Source organism: Balaenoptera acutorostrata, chromosome 9 (genome assembly GCF_949987535.1).
Source record: "Balaenoptera acutorostrata chromosome 9, mBalAcu1.1, whole genome shotgun sequence".
In the NCBI taxonomy this organism is placed as follows: domain Eukaryota; kingdom Metazoa; phylum Chordata; class Mammalia; order Artiodactyla; family Balaenopteridae; genus Balaenoptera; species Balaenoptera acutorostrata.
This window is the reverse complement of record NC_080072.1, coordinates 15,054,305-15,079,922: the sequence shown is the minus strand read 5'-3', so window position 1 is coordinate 15,079,922 and position 25,618 is coordinate 15,054,305. Positions and strand designations below refer to the sequence as shown.

General features: G+C 54.2%; 2 protein-coding genes across 3 annotated transcripts in view; both read left to right on the top strand.

The window, feature by feature from the left end:
- CREB3L1 (cAMP responsive element binding protein 3 like 1) overlaps nucleotides 1-10,883 on the top strand; it is a 35,729-nt gene extending 24,846 nt beyond the window's left edge. Inside the window, exons 4-12 of one of the 2 annotated variants that reach the window (XM_057553243.1) lie at nucleotides 672-750; nucleotides 2,895-3,052; nucleotides 3,705-3,854; nucleotides 3,981-4,039; nucleotides 4,226-4,294; nucleotides 6,304-6,403; nucleotides 7,330-7,456; nucleotides 9,683-9,954; nucleotides 10,137-10,883. In XM_057553243.1, the coding sequence (XP_057409226.1) occupies nucleotides 672-750; nucleotides 2,895-3,052; nucleotides 3,705-3,854; nucleotides 3,981-4,039; nucleotides 4,226-4,294; nucleotides 6,304-6,403; nucleotides 7,330-7,456; nucleotides 9,683-9,954; nucleotides 10,137-10,439 (1,317 nt within the window). In that variant the 3' untranslated portion in view covers nucleotides 10,440-10,883. The remainder of the gene's footprint in view (nucleotides 1-671; nucleotides 751-2,894; nucleotides 3,053-3,704; nucleotides 3,855-3,980; nucleotides 4,040-4,225; nucleotides 4,295-6,303; nucleotides 6,404-7,329; nucleotides 7,457-9,682; nucleotides 9,955-10,136) is intronic. The other variant, XM_007181140.2, reaches the window with a different exon arrangement.
- Nucleotides 10,884-19,429: 8,546 nt separating this feature from the next.
- DGKZ (diacylglycerol kinase zeta) overlaps nucleotides 19,430-25,618 on the top strand; it is a 41,804-nt gene continuing 35,615 nt past the window's right edge. The window contains exon 1 of the mRNA XM_057552266.1: nucleotides 19,430-19,662. Coding sequence (XP_057408249.1) covers nucleotides 19,445-19,662 — 218 coding nt within the window. The 5' untranslated portion in view covers nucleotides 19,430-19,444. The remainder of the gene's footprint in view (nucleotides 19,663-25,618) is intronic.

Genomic DNA, 25,618 nt, shown 5'->3' with positions numbered 1-25,618 from the left:
TCACAGTCAGTGTAGGGCCAGCCTCCACCAAAAAGATGGCCCTGGCCTCAGAGGCCACCGGAGGCCCTCCTTCTCTGAGCTTAGAGGCTAAACAATGCTACTTGGCCACCATTCTCTTTTCTTAGGTCTACTTGACTTCTCTAAGCACGAGAACTTGCCTCTGCTCCTCTGGAATGTGCCTGGAACCCTGGGCCCAGATACTTTCTTTTTTTTTTTTTTTTTTTGATGTTATTCCTGAAGTACACCTCCTATTTCTTTTTACATTTATTTATTTATTTCTTTATTTTTGGCTGTGTTGGGTCTTCGTTTCTCTGCGAGGGCTTTCTCTAGTTGCGACGAGCGGGGGCCACTCTTCATCGCGGTGCACGGGCCTCTCACTGTCGCGGCCTCTCTTGTTGCGGAGCACAGGCTCCAGACGCGCAGGCTCAGTAGTTGTGGCTCACGGGCCCAGTTGCTCCGTGGCATGTGGGATCTTCCCAGACCAGGGCTTGAACCCGTGTGCCCTGCATTGGCAGGCAGACTCTCAACCACTGCGCCACGAGGGAAGCCCCAGATACTTTCTTAATGCTGCAGGGCAGACCCCCAGGCCCAGGGAGAGAGGGAGGTTGGATGGCATGGTGGGGACAGGCCCCCCGGGGCAGCTGACGGAGCTGGGCCTGTCTCTTCCTCAGGCCCCGGGAGAGATGACTCAGCTGCCAGTGATCAAAGCAGAGCCTCAGGAGGTAAACCAGTTCCTCAAAGTGACACCAGGTAAGTGTGTCCAGAGAGGGACTCTTCCTCTCCAGTCTTGGGCAGACCGCATTCTCTTTTTTTTTTATTTATATTTATTTTTGGCTGTGTTGAGACTGTTGCTGCACACAGGCTCTCTCTAGTTGCGGCGAGTGGGGGCTACTCTTCGTTGTGGTGCGCGGGCTTCTCATTGCGGTGGCTTCTGTTGTTGCAGAGCATGGGCTCTAGGGTGCACGGGCTTCAGTAGTTGTGGCACTCAGGCTCAGTAGTTGTGGCTCACGGGCCTAGTTGCTCCAGTTGCTCCGCGGCATGTGGGCTCATCCCTGATCAGGGCTCGACCCCGTGTCCCCTGCATTGGCAGGCGGATTCTTAACCACTGCGCCACCAGGGAAGCCCAGACCGCATTCTTTACTCCCTTGGTCCAGCCCACCCATCTCCCTCGACACCTCCCATCTCTCCCCAGAATATTCTCTCTTCCCCACCCTGCCCATTCTCCATCCCTCCAGTCCCCTTCTTACACAATCTACAGCTGTCATCACTATTATCAACACCTTCTCACCCCTCCCATCACTCATTAATTGAAGTCCACTCTATAGGCATCAGTCCATCCATCCATCCATCTACTCATTTATCCATCTATCTGTCCATCCATCCATCTATCCATTTATCCATCCATCCAACTAGAGTTCACTGGGCATCTCCTAGTCCCAGGAGCTGGGGAAGCAGAGAGAGAAGACAGTCCCTGTACCCAAGTAGATCACAGAGTGGTGTGAACCACAGACAAACCACCAATTATACAGCAGTGATATGGATTAAAGATGGCAGATCCCCAGGAAGCCTTGAAAGCACATCCCCAGACCTGACAGGGGAGAAGAGAACAGAGGAAGCTTCTTGGATTGACCAGAAAGAGAAAGGGCTAACTGAATCTTTCCAATCCCACCTCATTAATTCATCAAACATTGATTAAGCATCTACTGTGCTTATTCAGGCCCTGGACTAAGTACCACAAGGTTTAGAAAGATGAATAAGGCCCAAGTTTCACCCTCAAGTTGGTCCCAGCCTCTGAGAGAAGATACAGAATTAACAGGAGGTAGAAAGGGACCAGTGTGAAAACACCTTACATTGTAGAGTGCCCTTCAATTCATAAAGCGTGTTCCCATACATTAGCCCGTTGCATCCTCCTGGCTCCATGCAAGGAGTCCTTTCACCCCCATTCAGCAGGGAAGTGAGGCTGGGAGAGGTTAAGTAAACATAACTAAAGGTCACACAGTTGTGGGGTGCAACAGTCAAGACTTGAACTCAGGTCTCTCTGAGTCCAAGTTCAGTGGTCTTTACAGTCTGGCATCCATAATAGGCAAATGAGAGCCAAAGAAGGGAGAGGGTACTCCTGCAGGAGGCAGTCATGGGCCGAGCCCGGAAGGATGCAGTGCTTCCTCCTGCCAGCCTCAGCCCGGCTCTGCGGTGCAGTCAGCTCCAGATTCCCGCACCTGGACTTAAATCTGTGCATGCAGTGCTGGCCTGGGAGCTCTCCCTGCAGCAAGGCTCTTGGTCCTCTTGGCTCTGCCCAGGCCTCTTCCTGACCACCTGCAGAGCGTCAATCTTCCTGATGCTGTGGCCTCAGAGAGGCAGCACAGAAGGCATGCTGGGGAGAGCAGTGCTCCTGGTGGGTCTGCTGAAAGCCCAGTGCCTGCTGTCCTGTTACCCTGAGGTTGAAAATGGACACCCTGGGGTTTTGCAGTGGAAAGAAAGGGACAGAGGCTGCGGCTTGCCCAGCCTGATCCCCATGGGTCTTGCTATGGGCAGACTCCAGTCACCTCCTGGGGTTGCCAAGTTGGAGGCTCAAAGATCCTGAGCCCTGTGAAGTCAGGGGTAGGGGAGGGACCCCAAGAATCCAGCCTCTGTGATATCCCCACCAAGAACCAGGCTTAAAGGAGCCAGGCTTCTGTGGAGTCAGAGATGGGGTGGCACTCAGGAATTGTCTTCTGGGACATCAGCTCGTCTTTCTGACATGGCAGAGGGGCTTCTGATGTTATAGCGGTCAAGGCCCCAGCAGCCAGTCCCACAGTCAGTCCGGGCTGGCTTAGGCCCATGCCATGCTGAACTCTGATTGTGCGACCAGAGCTGGGGCGCCACCCTGCTAACCTGGCTTCTCCTGCTCTCCCCAGAGGACCTGGTGCAGATGCCTCCGACGCCCCCCAGCAGCCATGGCAGCGACAGTGACGGCTCCCAGAGTCCCCGCTCTCTGCCCCCCTCCAGCCCCATCCGGCCCATGGCCCGCTCCTCCACAGCCATCTCCACCTCCCCCCTCCTCACTGCCCCTCACGTAAGCAGCTGGGGGTGGATTGACCCTGGAGTCAAGGAATTGAGTGCCTGGGGAGCCCTAAGCCTGATCCCCACCCCCATCAGAGTTCAGAGAGGTGCCTGCCCGGCAGATGGGAGTGACAATCTTTTAATCGTGCCTTGGGGTAAATAGGAAACAGGCAGAGAGTCCAAGAGGCCTGCCTAACGCACACTATTGCAGAGCCAGGACTAGAACTTGACATTCCTCACCTTCAAGGGGACGGCCCAGGCTGCCCCCAAAGAGCACTGTTTGGAGAACAATGTTCAGGAGGCCCGGAATCCACTGGGATGGGTGTGGAACCTCCCAAGTCAAGAGGTGGTGGGTGTCTGAGGTGGGTGCTGTTTAGGGGGCCCTGGACAAGTAAGCTTTGAGGCTGTGGGTTCCAGGATGGGATCTCGGGACCACCCCACCCCCAGCAATATACTGAGGGCCAAACATGCCAGGCTCCCAGCAACGTCCTGAGCACTTGATACATGTTATTGGATTTAATTCAGATCTGCCCCTTTTTCAGATGAGGAAACTGAGGCTCAGTGAGTTGAGAGCCTTGCCCAGGTCATGCGAAGAGTAAATGGCAGAGCTTGAATTTGAATGCAGGGCTGTCTGGTTCCTAACTATCATGTCCCCCTTCCCACAGAAATTACAGGGGACGTCAGGGCCACTGCTCCTGACGGAGGAGGAAAAGCGCACCCTGATTGCTGAGGGCTACCCCATCCCCACGAAACTCCCCCTCACCAAAGCTGAGGAGAAGGCCTTAAAGAGGGTCCGGAGGAAAATCAAGAACAAGGTAAAGCGTGAGCCAGACCCTGCCCCTGCCCTGGGGCTCCCCTGGTGATGCCAGCCCTGAAGTTGGGGAGCCCCAGGAAGTGGATATGCAGCGTGGTAACTCCTGTTTGGGGGCTTCCCCCTCTAGATCTCGGCCCAGGAGAGCCGCCGTAAGAAGAAGGAGTACGTGGAGTGTCTAGAAAAGAAGTAAGAGGTCTTGGGCAGGTGGGCGGCTCGGGTGGCCTGGGCCCCATTCCCCAGCCCGGCCTGCTCTCCCCAGCCCTCTCTCACAGGGGCGGGGGGCATGGGGACTAGGATGCTGGTGGGCAGGGCTAAGGGGGCAGCAGTGAGTCTGGGGCTGCCCCTGAGCCTGTGCCTGCTTGGCCACCGCAGGGTGGAGACCTTTACATCCGAGAACAACGAACTGTGGAAGAAGGTGGAGACCCTGGAGAATGCCAACAGGTGGGTGGTGCCACCTGCGTCCCCCCGGCCCCTGCGCTTCTGCAGCCAGTGCCTGGCTATGGCATAGCTCTGGGAGGCAGGAGAGAGGAGAGGTCACTGAGTTCAGGATGATGGGAACCCCAGAAACAGGGGCTCTGCAGCCTGGGACCCTCAGTTTCCCATCTAGATACCAGACAGGGCTGGTGAGGTGCTTAAACGTGATGATACAGACTAGCACAGCAGCAGCCCCTGGGAACTTGTTAGAAATGCTTATTCTCAGGCCTCATGCCAGACCTATTGAATCAGGAACTCCAGGGGGAGGGTTCAATGATCTGTGTTTTAATAAGCCCTCCAGGTAATTCTGATGCACCCTAAAGTTAGAACCTACCGGTGTACATGCTTGCCACCCAAAGCGAGTTTCTCAGACCAGCAACATTAGCATCACGTGGGGGCTTGTTAGAAATGCAGAATTTCAGGGGACTTCCCTGGTGGTCCAGTGGTTAAGATTTCGCCTCCCAATGCAGGGGGCGTGGGTTCAATCCCTGTTCGGGGAGCTAAGATCCCACATGTCTCGCGGCCAAAAAACCAAAACATAAAACAGAAGCAATATTGTAACAAATTCAATAAAGACTTTAAAAATGATCCACATCAAAAAAATCTTAAAAAAAAAAAAAAGAAAGAAAGAAAGAAATGCAGAATCTCGGGACTCTCCCCAGACGTACTGAGTCAGAATCTGCATTTCAACAATATCCTTGGGTGATTCACCTGCACAATTAAGTTTGAGAAACATTAGTACGGAACCCGCACAGGATCTGGCATGCAGTAGCCACGTAAAGTCACAACTCTGGGTGCCATTTTTGTGATCCTGGAAAAACTGTTACGTACACCTCTCTGGGCCCCAGTTTCTCTGTCTAAATGGAGATGATAGAAGCAGTATCTCCCAGGATTCATGTGACGATGTGACGAGACCTAGCAAGTAAAGGGCCAGCACTGTCCTTGGCATTTGAGAATGTTCCATTCATGTTAGCTTTTCTTCTTCGTTTTTTCTTGTTATTATTCTGAATTCTTGATAGTGACCAGCCATGAGCCCACAGTAGGTTTGTGGGAGTGATAATTGTTTTCTGGGAGTAATTAAAATAACAGACAACAGCTAGTATGTAGCAGGTGCTCAACAGAAGGCTTTTTCCTTCTTTCCTTCCTTCTCCCCCAGCTTCTCCAGCGGGATCCAGCCACTCCCCTGATTGACCTGGAGAATGCCCCCCTGACTCAGGGACAGGGGGCGGGAGCCCTCACCCCTCACCCCCTTCCTCTGGCCCAGATTCCTCCCTAGTCCCAAATAGGGCGAGGCCCTTGGAGCTGTTTCGCCACCTGCTGTACATTCTGGGAACTGCAACCCCACCGACCGGCTGGGTGGAGGAAAGAGAGAATTAAACATTTGTTCACCAAGGGTGGGCTGGGCACCCTCTGTGGGTACCCAGAGGATTTCTCGCCGGGAGGGACCCAGTCCTTGCCCTCAGGGAGCCCACAGTTAGCGAAGGAGACTGACATAGACATTCATAAATAAACGAAGTGTTACAGGTGCTGTGATAAAAGCAAAAACAGCAACAAAATTAACGAAACTGGTAGCTACCATTTCCTGGACACTTGCTCCTCACCATGTACCAGGCAGCTGCCAGACGTGTCCTTCGTATCAGCTCAAGGTGCCGTGGATACAAAGGAGGGAGGGTCAATTTAGCTGTGGCTGGTGCAGGGTAAGAAAAAGGAAGTGGCCTCAGCTGAGGTGGTCCAGGCTCGCCTCCAGCCGCCCCTTTGGCCAGGAGCGTCACGGGGCACCTCTGAGCCTCCATAGGGTGCCCCAGCCGCACCACAGAGGAGCCACGCAAGAGGTGACCTTTTCTGTCTTGACTGAAACGGGCACCTGGCGTGGAAGCCAAGTCTGGAGGCTGCCCAGCTCCTCCCCGGGAGAGCTCCCTGAGGCAGAGATTCCTGCTGGGTCAGAACCTGCCAGGTGACCGCTGTGCCCTCCTCAGGACCCTGCTCCAGCAGCTGCAGAAACTCCAGACTCTGGTCACCAACAAGATCTCCAGACCTTACAAGATGGCTGCCACCCAGACTGGGACCTGCCTCATGGTAGGTGCTGTTCCCTCACCGCAGGGCCACAGGAGGACAGGTCTTCCCCAGGCTGGCTTTCTACGGGGGGCGGTGGGCAGAGCTTTGAGGGCCTGGCCATATTGTGGGCGGTGTCACCAAAGTAAACCATCCTAGTACCTGGTGCACTGGCTGCAGCAGACCCCAGCCTCTTTCCCCAAGTCCATGGAACCTTCCAGAACATGACCTTCCCTGACCAGTTCTAACACGGTGTGGATGTGTAGTGACTCACGTGAACTCAGCTAGAGGATGGCAGGGCAAGTCCCGTGAGGAGGCAGCTTCTGCAGGCCCAGTGGAGTGGAGTGATGGGCCTGGGGGGATGTGGGGAAGTATGGACCTGGTTCTTTCTGGCATGGAGGGTGGGTGCCTAGGCTGTGGCTCAGGCCTCTGCTAGCCCCTCTTCCACATTTCCTGGAGCTGTACAGCCTGTTGCCTCCTGGCTAATCACTCCCCAGGCCCTCCGAGATCCTCAAGCTGTCAGGTGGCAAAGCCCCAGTAGAGGCAGGGGTTAGTTTGGGCTCTGTGACTCTTAACCTCCTCCTGCGGGCCGGCCTTCCTGGGAATCCTGCTGGGAATCTGGTGTGAAGATACGTCCCCCTCCCTTGCCCCAATCTCAGCCTCCTCCCACACCTACCCCTTCCTTCCCTTCCTGATTCCTCCACCCCATAGGTGATAACCACATTGGCCAATTCCCCCTCTTTTCTAGCACTGCCTGGGGCGGCCCCCCTACAGTGGGCTGAGATGTCCCGACAGCCTCTACCTTCTCCTCCACCACGTGCAGGAGGTGGTTGGCTCTGGGAGCAGCTTTCCTGGAAAAATATTGAGCCTTTTGCCCCCATTGGCTCGGGGGCAGGGGGAGGATTAGGGTGGCCAAGGTTGCAGCCCCTCCGCTCTCTCTCCACTACCAGGTGGCAGCCTTGTGCTTCGTCCTGGTGCTGGGCTCCCTCGTGCCCTGCCTCCCTGAGTTCTCCTCCGGCTCCCAGACTGTGAAGGAAGACCCCATGGCCACTGACAGCGTCTACACTGCCAGTCAGAGTGAGTGCTCTGAGCCAGGCTGCCTTCCCCCCATGCCAGCCCCAACTTCTGGGCAGAAGCCAGACACAAGAGAGGAGCCAGGTTTGGGGCTGGCGCCGTCTCATTCTACCTCCTCATTTTGCAGATGGGGAAACTGAGTCCCCCAAAGGGTCTATGATGTGTTCAATGTTAGTTATAGAATTAGGACTACAGTGAAGAGCCCCTGATTCCCAGCCCACCCAGGCGTGGCTTGCGGGGGTAGGTTTAGGAAATAACAGGAATGTTTCCACCCTAGCCCCCATGTATTATGGTGCCAATTGGTAGGGACATCTGCTAAGCACCATCAGTATTTTACAACTGGGATAGCAAATCAGTTTCAGCTCCAGGGACATTTTCCGTAAGACGGTGGTGGCTGCCTGAAGCATTGTGTTAAGAAGGACTCTGAGGCACCATTCAGGATCAACAGGAAGGAGTGCCAGGATCCACTGGTAATGTCTGCCATGGGCAGAGGCGGGGTAGTGGTAGTGTGGGCTCAGATGGTTACCATCCCACAGGGGACTGTAAGGATCGTTAAGAGCGTAGAGCTTCAGAGTCAGTCATATCTGCCACTCACTCACTGCGTCACCTCAGGCATGTGTCTTAAGCACACTAAATTTCAATTTCTTTACCTTGAAAATGGGAGTTACAAGTTCCACACTTCCTGAGCACATTTGTTGTGAAGACTAAATGACATGGTGCACAAAGGCCGTTAGCACAGTGCCTGGTACACAGCAGACACCTACTAAATGAACACAATCGCTTCCTTTTTGATGAGCTCACAAGAGGAGAGAAAAGATACAACACACAGTAGCAAGGGGAGAACTGGTATAGGGTGCAGCAAAGAATAGTATGGGCTTCCAGAAGCAGAGGATACTTCAGATAGACCTACGGAGGAACTTCCACACAGTCCCTCATCATTTACCAGGAGCGAGTTATCCAGCAGGGCAGGAGGAGGAAGAGGAAACAGATGGGAGGTCAGAGAGAGAGGAGCTGGGGAGGGGTGAGTTTCAAGAAGGAGGGATACTGCAGGGAGGATGAGCTAAGCCTGCAGGGCCTTGAGGGGAGGAAGCGGCGTGGGGAGGGTTAGGGGAAGAGGAAGCAGAGGCGGGGAGTGAAAACCACTCCCTGGACCAGAGCAGCCTGAGAAGGAGAGAACAGGTCAGTTACTAAGGGAGGTGGGTGGCAGGGATGTAAGGTCTTGAGAGCCATGTGTCCATTTTCCCAAGGCCTGAGTGGCCTATGTGTGTTGGGAGGTATAGGGAACCTTGGAGAGGAAGGAATGGAAATGGTCCGGGGGGCGGGGGGTGCTGGGGTTAGGGGGAGAGAGAGAGAGTGTTGATGGACAAAACCAGAGTCAGAGGAGCCAGAGGAGCGAGGGAGTGAATGAGCCCCTCAGAGCGAACGCAGTGGATTTCAGGCCCAGTGTCCGCAGGGCGAAGAGGAAGAGATGACCTCTGGGGCAGGCTGGATTACAGAGCTGGTGCACCGCACAGCTCCAGGGGCTCCGCTCACATAGACTGTGAGATCCGGGCCCTGAGAGTGAGAAGGGAGGTGGTGGGTCCTGGAGTCAGGCACACCTGGGTTTGCATCTCACCTTCAGTGCAGACTAGCCTGGGACAGTGTGCCTGGCAACCTGGAGCCTCAATTACCTGTTCCGTGAAATGGAGCTAAAAATATCTCATTCCAAGAGTTTCTGTCAATGATTTGATATAGGTTAAAGGATGCCTACAATGCCTGGCACGTGATAGATATCCAAAAAATGTGTTTTCTTTTTTTTTTTCATTTCCCTGGAGGGCAAATTAGGGCCTAGAACAGGAAGAAGATTTATTCAAGGTCTCACAGAAAGTGAGTGGTACAATAGGATCAGAACCCACGTCTCAGATGCCGCAGCCCAGTACCCTCTGCTTAGGAAGATCTAACTTTCTCTGAGTGCAGTTTCAATCACTCTATTATCTCATTTAAACCTCACATCAACGGGAGGTTGACCCTCGTATTCCTATTTTACAGATGAGCAAACTGAGGCTCAGAAAGGTGAAAGCAAAGGCATGACTTGCCTGCAGTCACACAGCTCAGAATTGCTAGAGCTGGGATTCAGATCCAGGCCCGTAAGATTCTAGGGCCCAGGTCCTTAAACACCAGGCCCTGAATGTGGCCTGGATGGGGAGGGAGCCTCTTGGCACCGTGGCTCACCCTGAGCTCCTTCTCCAGTGCCCTCCCGAAGCCTCCTGTTCTATGATGAGGGGGCAGGCTCGTGGGAGGATGGCCGCAGCGCCCTGCTGCCCGTGGAGCCCCCGGATGGCTGGGAGATCAAGCCCGGGGGGCCGGCGGAGCAGCGACCCCAGGACCACCTGCAGCATGACCACCTGGACAGCACCCACGAGACCAGCAAGTACCTGAGTGAGGCCTGGCCCAAGGACGTCGGTGGAAACAGCACCAGTCCTGACTTCTCCCACCCTAAGGAGTGGTTCCACGAGAGGTGGGTGGGTGACCCCTTCCCTTCCTGGGGTCCCAGGCTCCCCCCGCCCTCTGCCTGCCCCCGGTCCCCATGTCCTCAGCCACACCCTCCCAAGGCCCCGTCCCTCCCGTGTCCAGATCCAGCTTGCAGAGGGGCGAGAGGGTCCTCCCTGGACAGAGTCACCCCTGATTTCTCTTCTCTCTCTAGGGATCTGGGCCCCAACACCACCATCAAACTCTCCTAGGCCGTGCCAAGACGCAGGACACAGGACGTACCCTCTGGCACTCAGAAGAGGGGTTGTCTTGCTCACTAACCCGGATCCGGCTAGTACCCCTGCCCCCTGGGGTCCGTCTTCCCCTCAACCCACCTTTGCCCCAGATCTTGACTGGGGCCTCTCCTCTCCCCGCACATTTGGACTGTCCCCTTAGGCCAACCGCTCTGTTCTCACCACCACTCCACAGCCATCCGTCCTTCTCAGATAAACCACTCACTGGGTTACCTTTCTCATAACGACCAACAGGACCACTGCCTCCCTGCCCCAGCCCCGCCACACACACACACACACACACACACACACACACACACACATACACACACACGTGTCAACAGACCGACACACACACACCCCACCCCTCCCCCCACTGTACAGAGACCAAGAACAGAAATTGTTTGTAAATAATGAACCTTATTTTTTATTATTGCCAATCCCTAAGATATTGTATTTTACAAGTCTCCCTCCGACCTTCACCTCTCCCTTGTTTTATATTTTATGAAGTTAGTGCAGGCTTTGCTGCTCCCTGGCCCAGGAAAGAGGGTCCCCCCCACCCCTCACCTGGCCTCCCCCTGCCGCTGCCCAAGCCGCTGGGCCTTTTTAATTGCCAAACTGCTTCACCCATCAGCTCAGCACATGCTTTAAGAAGGCATAAGTAAAAAAAAAAAAAGATGCAGCATCAATTCCTGACTTTGTGCCTTTCTTCACGGTTGGGCTGGGGGCAGGGGCGGGGCGTGGGACTGAAGGATGAAGGAGTTAAGAAGGGTAAGTTGATTTTATATTCTGACTGGAGGCGATTGGGGGTGAGGGGTTTGAGAAAGCATTTGCGTTGAGTTCCCTCTTCCAGCCAGGTGCAGAGTTCAAACTAGATGGCCAAAGAATTCTGCAGCAATTCCCCCACCCGAAGGCTCCTCCAAGTACCTACTATTGCTGAGTATGGAAGCAGAAAGGCATATAAGCCACCCAGATGGCCTTTAGGGGGTGGTAACTGCGATAACGAGCACCTAGGGTGGCCAGGCGCTGCACCAGGCACTGTACACGCCGTACTCAGGTTGGTCCTCCTAAGACCTGCCAATTTTTTGGTTCTTGTATCCTTTGCTTCAGCTGGATTAAAAGCGCAGGCTTCAGAGTAAGAAGAGCTGTGTTTGGCTACTGGAGCTGCCACTTGCTAGCTATGTGCGGTGGGCAGAATTCCAGTATGACTCCAAGGTTCCTGCCCCCTGGCATACACACTCTGTTTCATCCCTTCCCCTAAGGTCTGGAGGGGACCTGTGAATGTGAGGGGATGTCGCTCCCATAATTAGGTGACCTTTTATGGAAAAAGTAAAGGGATTTTGCAGGTATAAGTAAGGTCCCAAATCAGTTGATTCTGAGTTCATTAAAAAGGAGGTTATCCTGGGTGGGCCTGACCTAATCAGGTGAGAGCCATTAAAAGAGGGACTGAGCCCTTCCTGAAGGGATAGTCTCCTGCTGGCCTTGAAGAAGCAAACAGCCATACTGTTGTGAACCACATGGAGAGGTCGGCCTCTAGGCGCTGAAGACCTCATGCTATGGTGGCAAGGCATTGGATTCTGCCAACAACCTGAGCAGCTTGGAAGAGGGCCTCAGCTCCAGATGAGACCCCAGCCCAGCCAACACCTGGACTGCCACCTGGTGAGAGCCTGAGCACAGGACCCAGCTGAGCTGTACCCAGATCTGAGCCATGGACACTGAGATCATACATGTGTTGTTTTAAGCCATGTTTGTAGTAACTCGTTATGCAGTGTAGGAAACTAAAGACACTACGTAACCTGAACCTCTCTGAGCCTCCACTTCTCTGTTTGTAAAAAGAGGCTATAACTAAGATTCAGTTACAACATGAGGCTGTTGTAGGGATTCAATGAGGTAAATCATATAAGGTGTTTAGAACAGGGCCCAACGTACACTGGCTCTGAGAAAGATTAGCTGTGCATTTAGAGGCAGTATCAGTACAGTGAGCTAAGGGCCAAGCTAGGGGTGCTATTATAAGCACAGAGGAGGGTGCCTCACCCAGACAAGCAGTAAGGGCTTCCTGGAAGAGGTGACATGAAGGACTGTTGGAAGTAGGCAGGAGAGAGAAAGGGGCATTCCAGAAAGAAACAGCCTGGGCTAAGGCCTCAAAGGTGGGAGAGAGAGCAGGAAAACTTCAAGAAAACCTCAAATAGTTCAGAACAGCCAGAAGGTAAAGAGCAAGGATGCTGAGAACTGAGGCTGGAGAGTGATCAGGGCCCAGATCCAGAAGGGCCTTGAATGCCTTGCTCTGGCATTTGGACTTTATCATGCAGGCATGATACTTTCATACTCGGAAGAAGGGGGCCTGGTGGTGGGGATGGCGCCTGGGCCAGCCGCCCACCAGAGGAAAAGATGGACAAGACCAGACAGAACTATGGAGCCTCAGAATTGGCCTCCAAGGGATTTCCCTGGTGGTCCAGTGGTTAAGACTTTGCCTTCCAATGCAAGGGGGTGCGGGTTCGATCCCTGCTTGGGGAGCTAGGATCCCACATGCCTTGCGGCCAAATAACCAAAACATAAAACAGAAGCAGTATTGTAACAAATTCAATAAAGACTTTAAAAATGGTCCACGTCAAAAAAAAAAAAAATCTTTAAAAAAAAAAAAGAATTGGCCTTCAAGCCCCATCCTCTATCCTCCTCCTCCCACAGCCTCATCTTGACCACTTGATGGGGACCTCATTGCCTGCTGCTGGGCATCAGTTTTAACTGCTAGAATACACAGGCCTTTGCAGCAAGGCCATTAAAGTCTGGGCTCTGGGCCAAAGCTATGATGATTATTAACAATAACTTTTAGCACACCCCCTTTCCTGATTGATTCATCCATTCTCTCTATTAGTCATTCAACAACTGCCTTCAAAGGTCCCCCAGGCTTGTGGAGGAGGCTGGGGAGTAAACCAGTCATCACAGCCAGTGTGACGGAGGGGTGTACAGGATGCTAAGGAGATGCAGAAGAATGTCATGTAATTCAGATTCTGTGGGTCAGGGAGGGCAACTTGGACTGAGTCTTAAAGGATGGGTAGGAGTTGGCGAGGTACAGAAGGGGTTAGGGTGTTTGGGGTGGAGAAAATGTCAGGTGCAGACACAGAGCCATGAAAAGCAGGGCCAGGACCGGAGTGAGGCAAGGGGGTGATTAGCGTGCAAAATTTAAGGAGGCACTTGTACAGCCCTGAGAGTGAGTACCTCCTTAAATTTGGCACCCTAGGAGCCCCAACTTGCTTCACCCTCATCCCGGCCCTGATAGAAAGTAGGGCCCTTGCAGGGATCTAAAGAAAGAACATTTTATCCTGAAGGTGATAGAGAGCCGCTGAATATTTTTAAGCCGGAGTGTGAGATAATCACATTTGCCTGTCCTGGGGCTCTGCAGGGGGGTATAGCGAAGATGAGACAGATTCCGGAGATAATTAGAAGGAATTATCAACAGGCTTTGACAGCAAATTGGCTGTGGAGTGCAAGAGGGAGGGTGGAGCCCGGCATGACATTTAGGTGTCTGACTTGGAGGCCACGGTGGTGGTGGATGAGACCTTTCACTGAGACAGGGAATGCAGGAGGAAGAGCAGGTTTGGAGAGAAAAAGAGTTCGTTTTATCGTATCTTGCATTTGAGCTGCCTGTAGAATGTTCACATTAGCATGCAAGCCTAGGGCTTGGCAGAAAGGGATCCCAGGCAGATTACAAAATTGTCAGCATCCAAGTGGTATGTTAAAGTCTTGGGTCTGCATAAACCGAAGAGAGATTTAAGGAAGGACTCCAGGGAAGTTGGACATTAAGAGACAGTGGAGGAAGAGGAGTGAACAAGAAGGCTGAAAAGGAATGGTCGGAGAGGGGAAAAAAACCAGGAGAGGTGAGTGCCCCAGAAACTGATGGAGAGAGCTTCCAGGAACAGTGCTCACAAGTGTCAGATGCTATCTGAGAGGTTGGAAAAGATGAGAAGACTATGTCTATTTGCTTTGATAATGAGGAGGTCACCAGTGACCATGGCTGGAGCTGTGTAGGGAAGAACTGGGGCAGAAGTGAGACCCAGGTGGAAGTGAGAACAGGTGGGTCGGATGTGAAGACTGGGGTAGACGGGGGATGTAGTGAACACTTGTCACAGAGGGTGGCAACTAGAGGGGGGATGTAGGTGAGATCAAGAGCAGTTTGGGGCTGCTCTTTTAGATGGGGGAGAGTGGACCATGGTTATTTCTAGAAGACAAAAACCCAATAGAGAGGGAAGATGATGGATGATGGGGGTGGGTAGGGGAGGGGAAAGGATCCAGGGAGCAGGTGGAAGGATCCACTTTTTTTTTTAAAGAAATACTTGATTTTTTTTTAAAAAGATTGATTTATTTTTTAATTTTATTTATTTATTTATTTATGGCTGCGTCCAGTCTTAGTTGCGGCACATGGGATCTTCGTTGAGGCATGTGGGATCTTTCGTTGCGGCACGCAGTCTTCTCTCTAGTTGCCGCATGCGGATTTTCTCTTCTCTAGCTGTGGCGTGCGCGGGCTCCAGGGTGTGTGGGCTCTGTAGGTGTGGCACTCAGGCTCCAGAGCGCGTGGGCTCTGTAGTTTGCGGCGCGGGCTCCAGTTGAGGCGCGGGAGCTCAGTGGTTGTGGCGTGTGGGCTTAGTTGTCCCGCGGCATGTGGGATCTTGGTTCTCTGACCAGGGAGCAAACCCGCATCCCCTGCATTGCAAGGCAGATTCTTTACCACTGGACCACCAGGGAAGTCCCAAGAGATGCACTTAGGACTGGAGAAGCCTAGACAGAAATGGAGGGCACGCTGTGAGTGCAGAACATGGAGAGACAGGAAACTGAGGGAGCCCCCATGTGGCTGTGAAGTTTGGGGATGGGGCAATGGGGAGGGTGGGCATGGGAGTTGCACTGGGGAGAAGGGGGAGAGTTTGAAATAGTCACTCAGAGGAGTGGGAGACAAAGCCTCATCCTTCAACAAATATCTACTGGGACTTCCCTGGTGGTGCAGTGGTTAAGAATCTGCCTGTCAATACAGGGGACACGGGTTCAATCCCTGGTCCAGGAAGATCCCACATGTCGCGGAGCAACTAAGCCCGTGTGCCACAACTACTGAGCCTGTGCTCTAGAGCCTGCGAGCCACAACTACTGAAGCCCAGGTGCCACAAATACTAAGCCCATGTGCCGCACACCTAGAGCTCATGCAACAAGAAAAGCCACCGCAATGGTAAGCCCATGCACCACAATGAAGAGTATTCCCTACTCGCCACAACTAGAGAAAGCCTGCACGCAGCAACGAAAATCCAACACAGCCAAAAATTTAAAATAATACAAATTTTAAAAAACCAAATATTTACGGAGTATCCCTTATGTACACGGCACCACGCTGACCTTGGAGCACAAACGAGACCCAGCTCCTGATAGCAAAGGGCTTGAAATCTAGCATCCTCCCATTATTGATTTGTGACCATCCGCCAAGCATTGGACTGAGAACTTTACATGTCCCAATTAGGAATCAAAATAATCCTAAAGGGTGAGTATTTTTATAGGTGAAGAACGTGGGGTTCAGAGAGGTGAAATGACTTGACCAAGGTCATACATCTAGTAAGTGGCATAGTGGGTATTTGAAGACAGGTCTGTTTGGCTTCAGAGCTTATGTTGCCTCTCTGGCTCTCCAGCTCTCATCCCAGCACGCCTTCCTCCCTCCTTCCCCGCAGCCGAGCTTCTTATTCTTGCACAAGATCCAAGCGCAGTGGGGCGTCCTGGAGCCCAGGGTTTGGCAAGTTGGTCAAAGTATGGTCATCTGCGGTCACCACCCTATGCCTGTCCAACCCAGGCAGTCTTCCCCACCTATGTTAGGAGACAGGGTTAATCCCCTCGCACAAGCCACCTGTTGACATCCCGCCTCCTCAGCGTTGTGTCGCTGCCGCTAAGGGGGCACATCCCCAGTATGGCCCCAGTGATAGAGCTGCAGCCTCCGCACTCTATTGTCAGCCCTGGCAGCTGGCCTTGCCGCAAACACGTGTGATGGCTTTCACGGGGCCAGTCATCCTGCTCAGATTGCCACAACAAACCCTTTGTTACACCTGGAAACCAAAGCTCTAGCAGCAGGGAGAGCAGCTGTGGGCGATGCCTGGAGCTGGGATGGGCCAGGGCAAGGCTCCAATTCCAGAGGGTGGACCACCCCAGAAGCCATCTGGCCAAATAGGGCACCTATCTGATGTGGGTAACAGGTGCCCCTTGGGGCATTGGGATGGAGGAGACAGGCTGGGAATTCACCTCCAAAGGAGTCCGAGTCTCTCTGTCATCGGAGTGACAGTTAAGAGCATGGGTCTGATGTCCATGCTGCACTTCTGTATGAGACCTTGGCAAATTACCGAACCTTTCGAAGTCTCAGCATCCTCATCTGAAGAATAGTACCCACCCTCCTAAAGTTGCTGTGAGGGGTAAATGAAAGCTTGCACATGAAGGCCTTAGCACAAGGTCAGTTATGCAGTAAACACTCAAAAGGCATTAGCTTTTATTTTCTGAGCACAGAGGCGATGGCTGCAGTCGTTCCATGGAGATAGTTGCAGCTGGGAGAGGCTGCAGAAGGTGGTCAAGCGGGTCGGGGTGGGAGCGAGGGGGGCTTTCATTTTTCCCTTGGATTCTTGGGAAGAGGGCAGAGCCACAGCTAAAAAATAATGCAGTCAGCAGCTGGTCCTAAGTGGGGAAGGTGTGAGGACAGAGTGGAGAAGCTTCACTTTAAAAAGGACTGAGCGGGTAGAGCTCCGCAGGAAAGAGCTGAACAAAAAACCAACCGGCAACCCAGCAGCTAAGCAGCTGTGAGGGAACGTCAAATCCAGCTAGAACTACCATAATTCTTGGTATAGGAGGCCTGGGTGTTTGGAAAATCAGCAATCCTAAAGGCAATCTCAGGGGCAAAGATGTGGGGAAGGAGGAGCTCCCAAGTGCCCCAGCCCACCCTCTCCAGCAACAGGGCTTCTTTAGAACTTGGCTTTAGGGAGGAAGCTCCCCTGTGGCCAAGCTGTTTAATGCAATTCCGTTTATGCCATTCATCCAAGATGGGATTGCTTGAACAGGAGAGAGGGGGGAGGCAGAGCTGAGGCATCTGCCTTTTGGGAGTTTACAGACGAGGGAAACGGGCAAATGTGAGGCTGTTACTGTGTGGCAGGCAACACGGGGGAGTGGAAAGGGGCATAAGTTCTGGGGCCAAAAGACCTAGATTTAAATCCTGGCTCACCACTCACTCACCTCACCTGAGCCATCTTGAGCAAATAAATCACTTGAATGACATCTCAGGGTCCTCATCTGTAACGTGGAGGAAGTGATAATATCTACCACCCAGGCTTGTGGTAAGAATCAAATGAGATGTTAATTATTGTTAGAGGGTGAAGGGGAATGCCCAGAGAGGGGTCCAGGAAATAGTTATGGGGTTGAAGGAGGGAGACAGCATCTGTAGTGGAGTGCCAGAAGGGGTTCATGGGAGATGTGGCACCTGAGAATGACCTCGATGGATGGACAGGATTTCAGAGAAGGGGACATACTCCAGGCAATGGGAACAACGTGAGCAAAAGCACAGAGCAGGACAGCCACTGTAGGGCTGGTGAGAGTTGGAGGAGCCTTGAGCAGTACAGCTCTCCCCCCTCTGTAATCCATTCTCTACCTCTGAGAGTCTGGTCCCTCCCACCTTCCTGGGCTCACAGTCAGTGGGGAAAGATAAGACAGACTAGACTAGACACTGGGTGCAGAGGGCAATGGGGTCTGGGAGGAAGAAGAGTGCCTTTCAGCTGGAGCCATCCAGGGAGACTTCCTGGAAGAGGAGGCATTTTAGTGGATCCTCAGAATTTGAAGTACAGCAACAGAAGGAGATTTCAGATGAACAATGCTGTACAGCCCTGATGCCAATTCCCAGAATAAGGAGCACAGATGAGTGGAAGGAAATGGATGGAATTGGAGGATAGGATGTGGGAAGATCAAGGCAGGCCTCGAATGCCAGGCTGAAGTATAGGCAAGGGGGAACCACTAAATACTACAGAGGGAGAGTAAATGCTGTGGTCAAAGGTTGACTTCAGAAAGATGAGTCTGCGGTAGTAGGTAGGAGGCATTAGACCTGAGAAGCTAACCAGGGTCCCACCATCATCCAGATGTAAGGTTCAGATGAAGAACACCCCAATGACAAGAGGAGATGATGCAAGGAGGAACCATGGGATTTCTAGGGGGAAGAAGATGGACCCCAAGGAGACCTCTAGTCCTTCCTGCCGGAGTTGGGTCCCCCCCTCTCCCGACCCAGGAGGCTGATTCAAACTTCTGGGAGACCTTGGCCCAGGAGCCTCAGGGGGGCAGGTCACAAGAGGCAGCTGGGCCTTGAGGAGGCTGCCAGGCTCCAGGGTCGGGAAGCTCTCCATCCCACACCCACCCTGAGCTGGGTCCCTCTCCCGGTTGGGTTGAGAAGAGCTCTAGGCCTAGAGGCAGTGTTACCGGCAATCGGGTCCATCCCCACATTCCAGGCGTCCCAGAGTATGTTCCCCTTCCTGTGCCCCTTCCCCAAATCGAATTCGGTCTGTAAAGTCCCGTGGCGCCGACGGGGTTAAAGCCAGCTCGTGTCACCGCCCCCGCCACCCCACCTGCCCGCCGCAGCGGCGAATGCCGAAGCCGGAAAGCGCGGGACAAGGTGGGTATATCACAGCCTCTGAGTGACGGGCGGGGCGGTGATTGGCCGCTGCCAAGCTGCAGGGTACAGGGGAGGGGGCGCAGGGGTGGGCTTTGGCGGGCGCCCAGGGCTGGGTTCGTGCCCGCCGCCGGCTGGGCCGGGCTCGCTCCTCCAGTGCCCGAGCCGGGCTGGCTGGGCGGGGCGGCGCCCTCCCCACCGGACCCGCGGGCGGCGGGTGTCTCTAAGGTGACACTCCGGTGCGCGGCAGCGGCGGTGGCTGCAGGCGCGCGCTCACCGCCCGGGCTCGGGCTCCGCTCAGGCTCCGGCTTCAGCCGTCCGGGGGGGCGCCCCAGCGCTCACCACGCAGCACCCCGACACCCACCAAGACCCCCTCCCGAGGGGCCGTGGAAGATCCCCGCCGGCCTTTCCGAGACGCAGCGCCCAGCAGCTGCCGCTCCCGTCGTCTGAGCCCCGGCGTCGGGAGGGACGTGCGGGACCCGGCGCTTCCCTCCCTCTCCGCCTCGCGTTCCCGGGCCCAGGAGGAAGGGAGACTGAACTTGAGCAGGGAACCCCGAAAGGCCGCAGGAGCCGCGAGAAGAGGGCGGCCGCAGGATGGCCGAGGGGCCGGGCGGCGGAGGGCCCCGCGGGGACGGGGCTGGCGGCGGCTGCCGCGCAGCCGAGGAGGAGGTGGTGCGGCGGCGCTGCCGGCGGGGGGCGGAGGCCGAGGTCTCGCAGCAGCAATGGCTCGAGGCGCCCCGGGGCATGGCCGCTGGACCCCCGGTGGAGGAGCGGTTCCGCCAGATGCACCTACGAAAGCAGGTGTCTTACAGGTAAGAATGCGGGCAGAGGGGAGCCCAGCGCTTGGGACCACTCCCCTTTTCAGTCAGCAGTCATTGAGCGCCTGCGGCTTGCCTGACACTGCTCTAGGCCCTGGGGATTCAGAAATGACTACCAAGGGGTCTCTGCCTTCTGTGTCCAAGGGGGAGCTTCTGGGACCCTTTCTCTAATGAACAGTGAAAGCCCTATTCATTCAACGTGAAATTACTGATGCCCACTGCGTGCCAGGCATGGTACTGGGCGCTGAGGGGAAAAATAACCAAGACATGATCCTTACGAACCTCTATCTGTTGGGGAGAGCCAGGAGATGCCCCTGGCTCTTCTTCTAGGGGAAAGAGGGACCCCCTACTCATTCACTAGGCTTTACCTGAGCTTTCCTGTCGGCTGACCCTGTGCTAGGCACTGGCCTGTGGAAGTGACCGAAATGATGCTCGCTGCCACCATGGCTGAGACCCTGCTGCCCAGAGAGGGGGAAGGAATCCCCTCCTGGACCCCTCTGCCCAAGCAGACCTTCACCGGCATCCCAGTGGCAGACTGAAACTTGCACTCCCACCCGAATCTTCTTTAACGTCTTCTGCCTGTGAAAGAGTCCCAGCCTCCCAGGTCCCACCACCTATGCCCAGAGGAATCAGCTGGAGTGGGCCCCAGAGACCACTTTTATGATTTGGGATGGGGTGGGGGAGGACTGCCCCTCAGTAAGGGTGCATACGTTACACAGAGGAGGGATCTGAGGAGAGGGGTGGAGGCAGGGCAGGTGCAGCCCTCGCCATCCTCTTCCTCTCCCAGGCCACAGCCTCAACCAGGACTTGCTGCCCCTCTAAAGCCCCTGGCCCAGAGTGACCTTTGGAGGGTCCGGCAGGGACATCGAGGTGTCTGCAGTCCTTGAAACCATCGGCCTGGTTAGAGAGGACAAATTTCCTGTTTACAACCCCGAGGACTTGGGATGTGTCTGAGGCTGCCCTGCTACGTGGGGCTTCTGGGAGGGTGTTTCCTAAAACTGACCCAGTCCTGGGAGCTTGAAGGACCCCAGTATTTTTAATGGCTATGAGACCATCGGGCCTCCATCACTTGGGGGGAAGATGAGAGAGAACAGGAGGGGACTTTTCCACCATCATGAAGTGAGACGCTCGGAATAAACGGGCAGGAGGTTACGTTCCCATGGGCCCTACCTTCACTGTCTGGGGCCTATGAGGAACCGGGAGTACACTGGGCTACATTACTGAGTTCTTCTAGAACACCGTGCTGAGAGAAGGGCGTCGTCTGTCCCCTAGCTGCAGAGAGAAGGGCCCGTGAAAGTCCCCGGGGAGAGGAGAGAGTACAAAGAGACTGATGGGTGATGGGGCATAGAATGAAAGAAATATTAGTCTGGGAGTCAGGAGGCCTGGCTTGTAGTCTCACTCTGCCAGTGACTTGTGTGTCCTTGAGCTAGACAATCTCTCTTTCTCTCTGGGCCTCATTTCTTCACCTATGACATAAGAGGGTGACCCAAGGTCAGAAACAAAGAGCATCTGGAGCTGAAAAGGAAGCCAGAGTGCCAGAGTGGGGTAGAGGCTTAGAGGGATGGGGGCAGAGAATAATCAAAAGGCTGAGATAGAAGATGCTGTGTGCGCACACTCACACGCACATGCACACTCACACACACGCACACTCAGAGATAGCCACAAGGGCTGGGATTCCCCCAGGGTGGTTCCTGAATGGAGGCCCCTCCACAGCTCAAACTTGAGGCCTCTAGTCACTAAGGATGCAGGGTCACCAAGCTGTCTCTGGCTGTGAAAAGATCAGGAGACCTCCGGGTCACCTGTGTGAGGGCTGCAGAAGAAGCACCAGGGCGGGTGCCAGCTGTCCCCCCTGGACAGATCAAGTGAGGCACCTCCTCATACCTTGCGGTTAGGCCAGAAGCCCCATCTTAGGACCAGAGCAGGACAGAGCATCAGGTCAAGAAGAGCACCCTGGGTAGAGGGGAGAGGAAGCCCTGGGAAAGAGACAGAGCCCTGGGCTGCCCAGGGGACCCCAGTGGAATGACTCAGCCCTCCCCTGTGGCTGCCATCCTAAACAGCCTTGTGACCAATGCTGCTCTTCCTCGTACAGGCCGCTGGGGGCTGGCAAGAGCCAGGCCCAAGGTGGCCCTTTCCACATCCTCTGCCTGCCACAGCTCCACGCAGCTCTGGCTTGCAACTAAACCTCCCACCCCGCTGTGAGGAGTTGCTAAGAAAAGCAGTTGAAAGCCATTCACAGAGAGAAAAGGCTTTTAGACAGAAATGTGGGGGCAAAAAATCTGAGGGCGAAGGGTGGCAGCAGAAGCGGGATTGGGGCCTGGCTGCCTCTGACGTAAGTGAGGATGGGGGTTTTCAGCAGCACAGTAGGAGCTTTTAGGGACGTGGAGGTTTCTGGGAAATAGGTTCCCTTCACCCCACAGCTCTGGTGTGGGCTGGAAGCAGCCCTGGCAGCTGTTTTAGGGGGATGGAGAGTTGGCAGGTCTCTGCAGTGGAAACTCTCAGGGAGAGGGAAGTGGGAGGACATCTTGTGTCTGCATCTGGGCCTGAGGAAAACTCCCAGACACTCAAGGAAGTCCTAAATGCTCAGGGTTGGGCTGAAGAGACCATTGGAGGGTGGCCTCCAGCCTGGGAGAAGCCAGGGGTACAAGGGACACTGGATTTGGTCTAAAAGGAGCAGTCAGAAGATGCAGAACTTGAACCTCTGGAGATAAGCCCAGTGGTTCCCAAACCAGATCAGCTGAGGATCTCTTTTAAATTCATTTCTAAAGCCCTTCCTGGAGATCCTGATACAGAGAGTCTGGGATTGGGCCTGGGCATGCCAACTTTTAAAAACCTCCCCAGGTAATTTTGATAGTCAAGTAGGTTCAGAAACCACTGACTTCACCTGCGGAGAAGCTGGAGGAGAGAGAGCAAGGGTAAAATGTGAGCTGGATCACTGGGGTGTGGCTGGTAGGGGGCTTCCCTGTCCTGGGTGCTTTTGTGGCCCTAGAAAGACCTTGAAGGAGGACCAGCACCCGTCTGGAGCTCTGACCCTGGGCCAGACACTGTATGAGATGGAAGCATGAGATAACATTCTTCTCTCAACAAAAGTATGATTCGGTCCAGGGCCAGACAGTAAATATTTCCAGCTCTGCAGGTCACACGGTCTCTGTCACTCTGCTCTGCCGTCGTAGTGTGCAAAAGCAGCCACAGACAATATGGAAACCAATAAGCGTGACTGGACTCCAGTAAAACTTTATTTATAGACACTGAACTTTAAATTTCATATCATTTCTACTGTCACAAATATTCTTTTGCTTTTTTCCAACCATTTAAAATTGTAAAGACCATTCTTAGCTCACAGCCATACAAAATCAGGCAGCAGGCCAGATGTAGCCCATTGGCCATAGTTTGCCAACCCCTGAACCAGCAGATGGGATGGGACAAACACATGGGAAAGACAGTTGATGGTGGGCATTAGGAATTAACACGGGCATTGGGCAAAGTGGCACATGCGTTGTACTGAAAGAGGCAGTGCAATGCACATGCATGCAGTCTTCACGGTCAGAGAAACCTGGGTTCGAATTCCAGCTCTGCCCCTTCCTAGCTGGGTAAATCACTTTCACCTCTGATCCCATTTCCTCTATGGAAAATGGGAACAATAATACCTGTACAAGAGGGTGGCTGGCAAGATGAAAGAAGATAAGAGATGTAAAGTTCCTGACTTGTAGCGTGGGTGAGACACAAGTTAGATCTTCTGCCCTCTATAGCTGGACCTCCTTGTGGGTTGGGGCCGGGGAGAGGTTCAGGAAGGCCCCTGAACGAGGTTCGCCCTGAGTGATGGATGGCTGGTGAGATCTGGGAGTGGCAGAGTTTAACAAAGGGTAATAGCAAGGGCTGAGCCTGTGTGCACGTCCCAGGCTGCAATCCTCCCCCTGCCCCCTCCACCCCCACGGAGGGGCTGGGGGGAAGCGACTGGGGGTGCCAGCTGGCAGGGGAGGGTGCCCCCTGCTGTGGGCATGGGACTGTGGGTACCAAGCTCCTCGAGGGAGGGGCACCTGATCCAACTCTCCCTGCTGCTATTTACCAGAAGCTAAAAATAACCAAAGAGTGACAGGGAGATGGGGCCGATTTGTAATTTAAATAGCAACGGGATAAAGCAAGGAGCTGCAAGAGATCACATTCTGTCCTGAATTTAAAATGCAAAAACCGGGGGCAGAGAGTGGAGCTGGAGCTGGAGGAGGGGGCCCGCTGCCAGAGGAAGCCGGAAGCCGGGGGTCTATCGTTCTCCTTCCTTTGGGAAGGGTGCGGGCCCAGGCCCAGCCCAGAACTCCTTCCTCCCCTCAGGGACCCAAGGTTCTTGCTGACTCGTGAGTCAAAGGCCAGGAAGGCTGTGCCTAGAGGTGGGGCCAGGCTTATGTGAAGGCGGCGTTGTAGGGTTGGGATTCCAGAAGGAGGGTCTTATCTGAGCCTATTTTAGCCCAGGGTGCTTGAGACAGGCCCCCTCAGCATCTCATGCCCCCCACCTCCTGCACCAGGGGACATAAGTCCTTTGGGCCTTTTGGAGGGGAGTTCCAGCAGAGGCACTTGAACAGGTTCTTCTCTGCTGTGCTGCTAAAAAGACATCAGGAAGCCTGGGTTGGAGTCTCATTTTTGCTTCAGTTGGTGCCATTTCAGAGCAGGGCATACAGAGAAGCCCCCAAGGATCCAGGTCCCAAGGACAAGGGTTAGCACAGGCTAAGGAAGACCTGTCTTTAAGGATGCACAAAGTGGGTAGGGAAAGCACCGGGAACAGATCTGGTTTCTGCTGGGCCCCAGTGTGCTTAACCAGTGTTCTTGGCCTACAGGTGTTTGGGGAAGGAAGACTCATCTGGACTCATAGAGTAGGGGGGGATTTGAGGATCACTGGGCAGCATCTTACAGATGAGAAACTGAGCCTCAGAGAAGTTAAGCAACTTGCTAAGATCCCACAGTCAGTAACTGGTAGAGCCAGGATCCAGACTCAGATCAGCTTCACTCCAAACCCGTTGTCAGGCTTTCAAGGGCCTGGATGTTCATCCTTAAGGCTCTCTTCTTTTGGCTCTGTACTAAGTGCACATATCCCTGGGAGGGGTAATAGCAAAGGAGTGTGAGGGCTGTAAGGTGGTTCTGCAATCAGGGCTTGTGATCCAACAGATGGGGGTGGGAGGCTTGAAGGGCAGGAGACCTGCTGATCTTGCCCTGGGGTGCCGGAAGCAGCAGGAAGCTCCTCAGGGCAGATCTAGCTGACCCCGAGCAAGGGGACAGACACCCAAGCTCCTCTCCCCTCCAGCTTGGGGACCTGGAAGGTGCCAAAGGCAGTTTCCAAGAGCGATTGTGGTTTGAGGGACCACGCTTGACTGCGGAGCTGCCTGTGCTGTACCCACAGCTCTCTTGCCCCAGTGGGAAAGGGTCCCCAGCCCCTCCTCCAGATTTCCTCCCACACGTGACTTTAATGAGGCTACCCAGAAGGAGCCTAATCAAATTTCCATCTGTCACTAGCCAGCAGCACCTGCAACCCAGCTCAGGTACATCTGTCTCCTCTGTGGGGGTAGAGGCCCAGAACCTGGGCAGGGGCCAAGATCAGCAGGTGCTTTTAGGCTCTAGGTTGCTCCCAAGGGCTCCCAGCAGGTACCTGGATCACAGGCTTAGCTGCTGGGAAGGGACATGGGCTCCAGAAGTCCCTCATGTCTCACCACAGTCACTCATGCAAATGGGAAGCCAGCTCCCCTCCCTCCGCTCCACTTGTTGGACAGCTATATTCAGCTCATTTCGACTTCCATACAAAGTTACTAAGCACATGCTGTGCACCCAGCACAGAGCTAGGAGCTACACTGGGTTCAAGAATCTTGTAAGGAGACAAGACTAATATGCATAAAAGGTCACATAATAGAGGACTATTTGGGGGGAACAAAGGTGAGTGTCAGAGACACATCAGTGGGATGGGAGTGCTGGC